Genomic DNA, 11,300 nt, shown 5'->3' on the forward strand with positions numbered 1-11,300 from the left:
AGAATAGGTAGTCAGTTCAATATTGGATAAAGAAGGTAAAATCTCCATTCTTGCAATTTACAATTAACAGTTGAAATTATTTTATCAATAATAATTATCATATATTGAATAAAATTAATATTGAGATATAAAATAAAAAATATGTTCTAAATACAACAGGGATCCGTGGCGCAATGGTAGCGCGTCTGACTCCAGATCAGAAGGTTGCGTGTTCGATTCACGTCGGGTTCAAAACCCCCGAAACATTTCGGTCCCTATATTTTTTTTTGTTTTTTCCACTTTTCTGCTAGAATTATGTGCCTACTCTCATTTTTGTTTATATAAAATAACTGTGTTTTCTTGTAAAAGATTTGTATCTTAAATAATCTTATATTAGACCTTGCACATTTATTTTAATTATGATTTGTTGTCTCAACATCTAAATATGTAAAAAATTATCTTTATTTAAAAAATAAACAATATAAAATTTAAATGAAATATTGAATTAATCTAATAAGTATTAGGAGTATATTGTAAGAAAACATTTAAAAAGTTATATGGTTGGTGGCGGCCGTGATGGTGGTTGATTGTTTTGGATGTCGTTTGAAAATATTGTTGGTTGATAGTGGTGATTGTAGGTGCATTGTAGCCCAAGCGTGATATATCAACATATGTGGAGTTAAAACAAGTTTTAGAAGGCTGCATCGCGGTTACAGTTTTCACATCTTTCGGCATTTCACTAATAAAAACTTTACAACTCTGTAAATAGAAGGCTCCAATCTAATACAATGTAAGTCCCGGCTTCTTCATTTTCATCTAACGAGAGCAATGTTTTGTTCAATGCCAATGATTTTTCGTTAACTGTAATGGACGCAACTTGAATATAATAATCTAGCGAGGCACGATTGATGATTAAAATTTTTTTGAATGGGTCCGATAGGTGTATAGATAAAATATCACGAGGCATCAAAGCCAAGTGCAAAGACATAACGATAGTTAAGCGACGCATGTGGATAGATATTTGAGTAGGTCCCCTTTAATTTCTTTCCCGTTAATACTTCTAATTAAGATTTAATTTGTTGCCCAAGAAAGAAAGTTGCAAATTGCAATTGTGTCCATATAATTTGACCAGTTCCAAATGGTTACCAAGCTACCTTCTTTTTTAGGTTATCAATATATTTATTACCTCTATAAAATTGTTTATATCTGAGTGACATCAAGTAACTTAAACTATCGATATAAGTTATAGTGGTATGATTGAGATTTCTTCATTTTTAATTAAGGTCTCGTGTTCGAGTTCTTGAGAATGAAATTTGAAAATTCTGCAACGCACGAATTCTGCTTTAATCGAGCCTCAAGACAAATATCGAACACCAAAGTTAAATTAGATTACATTATTTTGATATTTTAAACAAAAAATTTAGATATTCAAAAACTATACGAAGAGTACTATATAATCCAATTTTCTGCATATCAATATGATGAATAAATATATCGTAAAATGTTAGTCAAAGTTATTATTGTTTGACTCTAAAAAGGGAAACTATGACAATTAAAAGTAAACGAAGATAGTATAATTTATGTGCAACAAATAGAAATATTATAACACGACAAATGTTACTGTTACTCTTTGCTGCATATATATTCGAGGGAAACTGAGAGAAGTGTATGAAGTTGTTCCCTTAATACTTAATAATACGATTGAATATGATGGCAAAAAAATAGTGGATCAAAATGTAAAATTTTAAGTGGAGTCTGAAATGATGGTGCGTTTGTTGTCTATGAAAATATAAAAGTGTATCGTTTATGATAAATCCACAATTTAAAAAAAAAACATACTATAGTACTATATAGTGCACAAATTTTAAGGTAGAAACTAGGTTTCAATTCTAAATTAGTTGCATTGGTACCTACATGTACACAAGGTTTACTACTACTTTAGTATAATTTAGAAAAAGTTAATATATAACTTAGATCCACTTTGTTTTGCGTTTAAATATAAATAACATTAGTAAAATAGGAATGAAAATGTTTTATCATGACCACTTACAAATTAGAAGTTATTATTATTTTTCCAGATTTCTTACCAAAGAACGTAAAACTAAAATACTAGTTTGTAAAAGACTACAAAATCAAGTCTCTCCGAAAGAGACAAATGAACCCGTTTGGTCATAGATTTCCCAAGTAAAATTTGGGGGGAAATTTGGTAAACAGTGTTTGTCCATACAATTTGCCATTATTTGGCAAATAACTCAAATTCTCAAATACTAGAAAAAATTAGTATTTGGGTCAAATCTCATTATTTGGGAGCTTTTAAAAATTCAAATTCTACATCAAATTTTTATTTTTTACAAAAACATCTTCTATAGTAGTTGTTGCGCTGTATTATATAAATTTTTTTATATGAACACCAAAACAGTGATGAAATATTTAGTGAATATGAAAGTGATGATATGGTTATTGATGAAAATGACGAACAATCAACTCAGGGTAATGAAATCATGTGTTTCATCTACTTCACGATGTATGGAATGATGTTTCTTGCACTCACTCCGAACTACTACATTGCTTCAATGTCATGGACACTACTTGTTATTTGTGGCAACGAAGATCTACTTGACTTGTTGCAGAAGTCACGAATCTTGTTACGTTGATGTTTCTATCTTGCTATGTAATACAAACCTATGGTTAGTTTTCATAGTTTTTAAAACTTATGAATATAAATTATTATATTTTTTTTAAAAAGGAAAATATGTTTCTCAAATATAATGGCCAAACACATGATAGAATTTCACCCAAATTTTCATCTAAATAATATTTGCCAAAAATATTTGGAAATCTATCGCCAAATGCTAGCGAAATATAGTATATAGCAAATTGAGCTTCCTTAGTTTGACTTTGACCTAGTCCTTGATAAATATGAACTGTGGGACCCTATTTATAAAATGGATGCTAACACTAAAAAAATATTAATTATATATTGAGTTAACAAGAATGATGACTACAAATAATTACGATTAATCGTGTGGAATTTTTTTAACCCATTTTAAATTCATCTTCAGATCTGGAAAATATCCTTATGCAGTTATGCTACAATTAAAGAATTTACTTATGATAAATTGATGATATTGAAAGCAAACACATTTTAGGAAGACAAAAGAAAGGCTCACGAAGATATCATGAATTTTATGGTCGTAAACATATCATGCGAAAAAAAGATATTTTCTTTTTTAAGCAAAGTAAAAATGAAACTAACACGACCAAATTGAACTGAAACGAAGTAGGTATAAGTATAAATAGATGTCTATCATGTCCAATATTTACACACTAAAATCATTCAAATTCCCAATGTATTCCTCTAGCTACTATCTCTTCCATTTTTGTTTTCTTTTCATCATATCATCAACTTGTCTAGCTCAAACCAATTTCCATCCTAAAACATTCTTCCTTGCAGTGAAACAAGATCCTTCTACTCTACAATACATCACCCAAATTCAGCAACGAACACCTCTAGTCCCCGTTAAACTCGCGGTCCATGTTGGTGGCGAAAACCTATGGGTGGATTGCGAAACGGGCTTCAAAAGCTCAACGTACAAGCCCGCTCGTTGCAATTCAAGGCAATGCAATCTCGCAAGATCAACATCTTGCGGAGATTGTAAAACCAAAAATAAAGCCCGGCCCGGTTGCAACAACAATGCCTGTTATAACACTGTGTCCAACCCGGCTCTTAATAATACTTTCTACTCTGGTGCTGAAATCGCAGAGGATGTTTTGACGATCCAATCCATTAACGGATCCAATATGGGCCCTGAATCCCGCGGGCCCGTTGTAACTATCCCGAAGTTTATCTTCAGCTGTTCTCCATCTTTTTTAACCCAAAAATTAGGTGCAGATGTTAAAGGAATGATTGGATTTGGACAGCAAAGTTCAGTATCATTTGTTACTCAACTTGCATTAGCTTTTAAATTCAGCAGACAATTTGCTATTTGCTTGAGTTCATCACCTCAAGAAAACGGAATCATTTTTATTGGGCATAGGCCCTATCTCTTTGCATTTGGCTTTGATGCTTCGCAAGATCTTTTCTATACACCTATAATTCGCGCCTCACCAGAGTATTACATTCAAGTTTCTTCCATTAGAGTTAACGCGAAAACGTTGCCATTGAACAACACGTTACTCTCGTTAGGCGGGACGAGAATCAGTACGGCCGTTCCTTATACTGAATTGGAGCCTTCTATTTACGATATGGTAAGTAAAGCTTTTATTAGTGAAATGCCGGAAAATGTGAAAACTGTATCTCCAGTGGCACCTTTTAAAACTTGTTTTAACTCTTCGTTTATTGGTATATCACGCCTGGGCTACAATGCACCTGGAATTTATTTTGTTCTCCATAATCCAAATGTGTTTTGGACAATTACTGGAGCGAATTCATTGTTATTAGTAAAGCAGGGGGTGTTTTGTCTAGCATTTGTTGAAGGGAAAAAAGAAACGGGACAAGCGATTGTTATCGGTAGTTATCAAATGCAGAACAATCTTGTGGAATTTGATCTAGCTAGAAGAAGAATTGGGTTTACTAACTCTCTTTTTTTCCGTCAGACTATGTGTTCAGATCAATTCTATACTTCTTAAGAGGTCGTTTTATTTTCTTAAATTTCGTGTTTGATGATCTTTCAAATCTGATTTAAGGCGGGAATCTTCAAAAAATATGAAGATGATAAGGCCTTAAATCGGTTTTCAATTTCCTGTTCAATAAGCTTCATGTATTCATGATTTTCGGTAATTCAATTAAAATACTTTGTTGGTTCTCGTAACATTTTAATAGTGATGGTCTTACTTTCTTTCATGTACAAGAAAATATATAAAGTGAAGAAAGATGAGAACGAAGTATTATATTGCGTTTGTATTGAGGTTAGTATAGTTATAAAGAGAGTAAAGGTCGAGAAAAAACTTTCTTCAACTAATTTATTATACAAAACTAGAGAGTAATTTATATGTTGAAGGAATGTGTTTTAATGGTGGAACTTTGTACTTTTCAACTAATTCGAAGTTATTTGAGTTGTACCACGCTGTTGGATTGTTGTATTCTGAAAGGGACAAGTTAAAAGATATAGTAATCGATCAGTATAGATTATGTCACAATATAGGCTTAAATCTACTTAAAGAGACCCAAATATTTGCTTCATTTTTGTCATTAATTGCAACTGTAATTGTAATTTGTGGTACATAAATAATGCTGGCAATCATGTCTTAGTTTTTCGCCTTTTTGATATTGTTTCTCTCTCTCTATATATATTAATTCATATCTTAGACTAACATTGAGGACGTATATATTCCTAACCTCAATACTAGTTGAAAATTTTGCCAAACCTTCTAAGTTCTAACTAAGATTAATTATGACCAAAATATTGAAGGATGGTCTTCTTATGATATAAAAACTATGTAATTATTATCAAAGTTATTTTCTTTTGAATTCAAAATGCTCTTCCCATTTAGAATAGGTCGGTAATTCAACATTAGATAAAGAAGATAAAATCTCCAAAACAAATTGCAATTTACAATAAACAATTCAAATTATTTTATCAACAATGAGTATCCTATATTGATTATAAAAAAGAAAAACGAGACAACCACTATATAGATTATTAATTATGTTTTAAATACAACAGGGATCCGTGGCGCAATGGTAGCGCGTCTGACTCCAGATCAGAAGGTTGCGTGTTCGATTCACGTCGGGTTCAAAACCCCCGAAACATTTCGGTCCCTATACTTTTTTTTCTCATATTTTTGTTTATATTTAATATCCTATATTAGACATCATTTATTTTTGTTGAGATTAAGTTTTGTTTTCTAGCATCTAAATATGTAAAATTTGTCTTTATTTAAAAATTATTAAATATACGATTTAAATAAATTATTAAATTGATCTACTTAGTTGTAGGAGTACAAATTATAACAAAACTTTTAAAAAGTTATATGGTTGTTGTTGGTGGTTTACAATCTATGGATGCCGATGAAAATGATGTTGAATGATGGTGGTATGATAAATTAGTTGACGATATATAATAGTGAATGATGGTGGTGATTGTTGACCGTGACCATTAACACAATAGGGGTTGTGGCTACTTAAGAATTGGTTGTGGTTGCAACTAATATTTTGTTAAGAGACACGTGTAAAAGAGAAAGAAACTAAGTAATTTTGAGACAATACAACTTTATTAATAAGAATATGAAGATGTTAATCAGCTTCACATGGCGCACACACAAGATTATATTATTATATAAAAGATAATCCACTATATCATGATTTAAAAGATCATCAAACATGAAGCTTATTGAACCAAAAAACAAATCATTTTTTTTTAAAAAAATAACCCCTTAATTTCCCATAGTATAGAATTGATTTGAACACGTAGTCTGATGGAAATATAGCAAGTTACTAAACCCAATTCTTCTTCTAGCAAGATCAAATTCCACAAGATTGTCATGCATCTAAAACCCACCAATAACAATCGCCTGTCCAAACGTCTGATTTCGTTCAGCAAACGCTAAACATACTACGCGCTCGATCGCTAACTTTTACTAACGAATTCGCTCCAATAATAGTCCAACGCACATTTGGCTTATGGAGAACCAAATCAATTTTAGGTGCATTATATTCAAGGCGTGACATACCAACATAAGTCGAGTCGAAACAAGTTTTAAAAGGTTGCATTGCGGGTACGGTCTTCACATCTTTTGGGATTTCACTAATATAAGCTTTACTCACAACATTGTAAATAGAAGGAATACATTGGGAAATTAGTGTGAAAACAAAAATAAAAAGGGATAGTAGCTAGAGGAATACATTGGGAAATTAGTGTGAAAATATTGGACATGATAGACATCTATTTATACTTATACCTACTTTGTTTTAATTCAATTTGATCGTCTTAATTTCATTTTTACTTTGCTTACAAAGAAAACATCTTTTTTTAGTTTTTTAATTTTAAATTTCTGTATAACATGTTTATGACCGACAATTTTGATATAATATCATCAATATATCATAAGTTTTTTTAATGGCATGAGGATGTATCTTTCCAGAAGTTAACTAAATATTTAATTAATTAATGGAGTATTATTTGGTGTTAGAGTCCATTTTATAAATAGGATCCCACACTTGTATATATCAAGGACGCGACTAGGTCAAAGTCAAACTAAGGAAGCTCAATTTGCTACTATTTCATTTGTCTCTTTGTTAGATTCAATTTCAAAGCGCTTTACAAATTTATTTTTAGTTTTACCGATAAGAAATTTTACACGTAATTGATCTGATTTTTTTTTTTCAATTTTTTCAATTTAGTTTGTAATTGATCATAATAAACCATTTCCATTCCTACTTTATTGACGTTATTTATATTTGAATGCATGACAAAGTGGATCTAAGTTATCTAGTATTAACTTTTTTACTTCTTAGGAGCTCTCGCATGTGCTTAACATCCAATTAAGCAACCCTTTGTATGTATTACTCCCATTTTTTAATGTTTATCAAGATATTTGTTTATAATTTTCTAATAATTATTTTTAATACCATTACGTTATAAGGATATATATACAACAACCCCGATGAATTTCTAAATTATACAAAAGTAGTAGTAAACCTTATGTACATGTATGTACCAATGCAACTAATTTAGAATTGGAACCTAGCTTCTACCTCAAGATTTGTGCAGTATATAGTACTACTACACTTAAAATTGATCGTGGATCTATCATAAACAACGTAACTTTTATATTTTAACAAGGACAACAAACACACCATTCTTCTTGATTCCACTTGAAATATTACATTTTTGATCCACTATTTTTTGCCATCCTATTCAATCATATTATTAAGTATTAAGGGAACAACTTCATACACTTATTTTCGGTTTCCTCGAATATATATGCAGCAAAGAGTAACGGTAACATTTGTCTTGTAATAATATTTCTACTTGTTGTACATGAGTTATATAAATTAATACTATTTGAAAATACTTAGATTGACTATGAAGGACGGTCATGTAATTATTATCAAAGTTATTTTCTTTTCAATTTAAATAGATCTTCTTATTTAGAATATGCCGGTAATTCAACATTAGACAAGGAAGGTAAAAGCTCCATATTTTTTTGCAATTTACAATAAACAACTCAAATTATTTTATCAACAATGAGTAGCCTATATAAATTAAAAAAGAAAAACGAGATGACCACTATATAAAATATTGGATATATCTTATTAGTTATGCATTTACAACATCAGGGATCCGTGGCGCAATGGTAGCGCGTCTGACTCCAGACCAGAAGGTTGCGAATTTGATTCACGTCAGGTTTGAAAACTCACGAAATATTTCGATTCCTATATATTTTTTATTTATCTCTTATCTAATAGGAGTATATAATAACAAAGCTTTTTAGAAGTTATATGGTTGTTGGTGGTTGGCTGACAATAATTATTAATGATGATGGACATTGATGGTTGTGTGATTGATAATTATTGTGGATAATAAGATTGTAACTAATAGTGAATGTATGTATGATAAATTAGTTGACGATATATAGTAGTGAATGATGGTGGTGATTATCGATAGTGAGCCGATTGGTCATTACAACTAATTAATAGTGAATGTATGTATGATAAATTAGTTGACGATATATAGTAGTGAATGATGGTGTCGATAGTGACCCATTATCGATAGTGAGCGGATTAGTCATTACAATGGTAATGTTATGGTAATGATTGTAGCTGGTGATGCACACTGACGATTGACTGTGAAAATTGACACAATAGTAGTTGTGGTTCATGATAATTAATGTTTTCTTAAGAGACGTGTAAAAGAAAAACATGATAGGTGATTTGAGACAAGAGTGAGTACAACTTTCTTTGATAAGAATATGAAGATGTTAGTCAGCTTCACATAGCACACACACTAAATCCACTAGATCAAGATTTGAAAGATCATCAAACATGAAGTTTATTGAACAAGAAATTTCAAAAATAAAGAAAACGACCCCTTAATTTCCCATAGTATAAAATTGATTCGTGTTAACTAGTGCATAGAGTTAACAAGCTGAATGGTTGAGTTAGCTAAAACCATAAGTGCAGTCAGCTAAACAGAATGCTGAGCTGGCAATAGTTAGTTACAAAACAGTTTTAGATATTTTTGTATCTGTAAACTAGTGTACAAGTATAAAAGGCATAGTGGTACAGATTCAATGTAACAGAGTACATAATATTCAATACAATTTCTCTTTCTCTTCTATTCTCTCTGTAAATTGATCTAAGAATCAACCTTCATTCATGGAGTTTTCATGGTATCAAAGCTATCGATCTGGATTCTGAGTTCATAGCAGCAACTATCAGGTGCTCAGATTCACCATATGTTAAAGGTGAATTGAAAGGAAGCATCAAAAGTCAAGCTAGCTCAAATGACGAATGGAACTACAACTGAAGGTACTAGTACTGGATTTGGAAATGGAGTTACGAGCCCAGTCACATTTCCAGTGATTGATCACAATCATCCACTATTTCTTCAACACACAGACACTCCAGGTAGTTCTCTAATCTCACTTCAGTTAACAGGTTCAGAGAACTATGCTCTGTGGAGTAGGTCGTTTAGGATTGGTTTAGTTGGGAAAAGCAAGTTAGGTTTTGTAGATGGAAGGTTTCCCAAATCTATGTTTGAACCATTATTGCATGATCAGTGGGAGAAGTGTAATGCAGTAGTGTTAAGTTGGATTATGAATGCAGTAAGGCCAGGACTTCTGAGTTCTGTTGTGTATGCATCTGATGCACGCAAAGTCTGGCTGGATCTAAGAGAAAGGTTTGATACAGTTAATGGATCGAGAATCTTTCAGTTGCATAGAGAGATTCATACATTAGTTCAGGGTACTATGTCTATTGCTGAATATCACTCTAGGTTAAGAGACCTATGGGATGAATATGATTCTCTTATGCCGTGTCCTAGTTGTCCTTGTCCTGAGTCAAAGAAATTTGGTGAGCATTGTGATTATCAAAGGCTATTGCAGTTCTTAATGGGACTGAATGAGTCCTACTCCCCTCCTAGGAGCCAAATACTTATGATGAGCCCTATTCCTACTCTTAACAAGGCTTATGCTTTGCTCATTGATCAAGAGAGTCAGAGGACTCTGGCAAGTTCTGTTTCCACGATCTCAGGGCTCATTGAAGGTACAACATTATATTCTCATAAAAGTAACACCTATACAAGTGGTGCAAGAACTTCTAAAGGTCCTTTTCCTGGTGGATCTGGTGGTTCTGGTGGGGGATATAGTGGTGCTAGTACTTCAGGTGGAGGTTATGCAAGCAACTCAGGAGGTGGATACAAGGCTAAGAAACATCTTCTCATATGTGAACACTGTGGGTGCAGAGGTCATTCCAGGGATCAATGTTATAGAATTGTTGGCTATCCTGCAGATTTCAAATCTAAGAGGAAATCTAGTGTGTATGCAAATCAGGTAGCAGCACCAAATGAGCCTGGACAAGAAATCAGAACAAACTCCAACAGTCATACAGTACCTGTTGCAGGTTCACCTAATGGAGCATTTTTCACTAAAGATCAGTATCATCAAATTCTTCAACTACTCTCAAAACCTGGTGGTGAACCTGTCATTGAATCATCTGTCAATATAGCAATTGCTGATGATACAGGTAGCTCTCCTACAACTCTGTCTTGTAGTTATGCAAATAGAAAATGGATAATAGATACTGGAGCCTCGCATCACATCACTTCTAATCTTGATGTACTTGACAAAGCTAAGGTGGCCTTTGATCATATTGCCAGCAGAGTTCACTTACCAAATGGTAAAGCTGTGTCAGTATCTCATATTGGCAACACTAAAGTGTTCCAAGATCAGTCTATATCAAATGTCCTGTTTCTTCCTGAGTTCAAGTTTAATTTACTCTCGGTCTCTAAGATCACTAAGGAATTACAGTGTATGGTCGGATTCTTCCCTGACTTTTGTGTTTTCCAGGACCTCTCCACTGGTCAGGTGAAGGGGATTGGTAAGGAAGAGCATGGCCTTTTACATACTAAAATGAAGGACCACCTAGCACTCCAAAGATGTCGGTTAATGATAGTAGAGCACATGTTAATTCTGTAAAGACTGAATCTAGTAACATCTGGCACAAGAGATTAGGACATGCTCCTATTGATGTAATAAAGAGGCATGAGTCTCTTAGATACTTAAGTAATAAAGATCAGTCTCATTGTACTGTATGTCCTATATCCAAGCAGACTAAACTTCATTTTGCTTTAAGTACTCATAAGTCCAAGGCTGTATTT

At 32.5% G+C, this 11,300-nt stretch overlaps 2 protein-coding genes and 2 non-coding genes across 5 annotated transcripts in view; 3 read left to right on the plus strand and 1 right to left on the minus strand.

The window, feature by feature from the left end:
* The first annotated feature begins 159 nt into the window (after positions 1-159).
* TRNAW-CCA (transfer RNA tryptophan (anticodon CCA)) lies at positions 160-231 on the plus strand. Its single transcript has one exon. It is a non-coding gene; the product is annotated as a tRNA-Trp (tRNA).
* Positions 232-3,321: 3,090 nt separating this feature from the next.
* On the plus strand, positions 3,322-4,608 carry LOC102601736 (basic 7S globulin). Its single transcript, XM_015311098.1, has one exon. The coding sequence runs from the start codon at positions 3,328-3,330 to the stop codon at positions 4,606-4,608; it is 1,281 nt and encodes a 426-aa protein (XP_015166584.1). The 5' UTR covers positions 3,322-3,327.
* A 1,037-nt stretch (positions 4,609-5,645) lies between these two features.
* On the plus strand, positions 5,646-5,717 carry TRNAW-CCA (transfer RNA tryptophan (anticodon CCA)). The gene has a single exon. It is a non-coding gene; the product is annotated as a tRNA-Trp (tRNA).
* Positions 5,718-8,853: 3,136 nt separating this feature from the next.
* LOC102578231 (basic 7S globulin-like) overlaps positions 8,854-11,300 on the minus strand; it is a 6,814-nt gene continuing 4,367 nt past the window's right edge. Inside the window, exon 2 of one of the 2 annotated variants that reach the window (XM_006352822.2) lies at positions 8,854-9,041. In XM_006352822.2, coding sequence (XP_006352884.1) covers positions 9,013-9,041 — 29 coding nt within the window. In that variant the 3' untranslated portion in view covers positions 8,854-9,012. The remainder of the gene's footprint in view (positions 9,042-11,300) is intronic. The other variant, XM_006352821.2, reaches the window with a different exon arrangement.

The sequence above is a fragment of the Solanum tuberosum genome, unplaced genomic scaffold (assembly GCF_000226075.1).
Source record: "Solanum tuberosum cultivar DM 1-3 516 R44 unplaced genomic scaffold, SolTub_3.0 scf00144, whole genome shotgun sequence".
Lineage (NCBI taxonomy): Eukaryota > Viridiplantae > Streptophyta > Magnoliopsida > Solanales > Solanaceae > Solanum > Solanum tuberosum.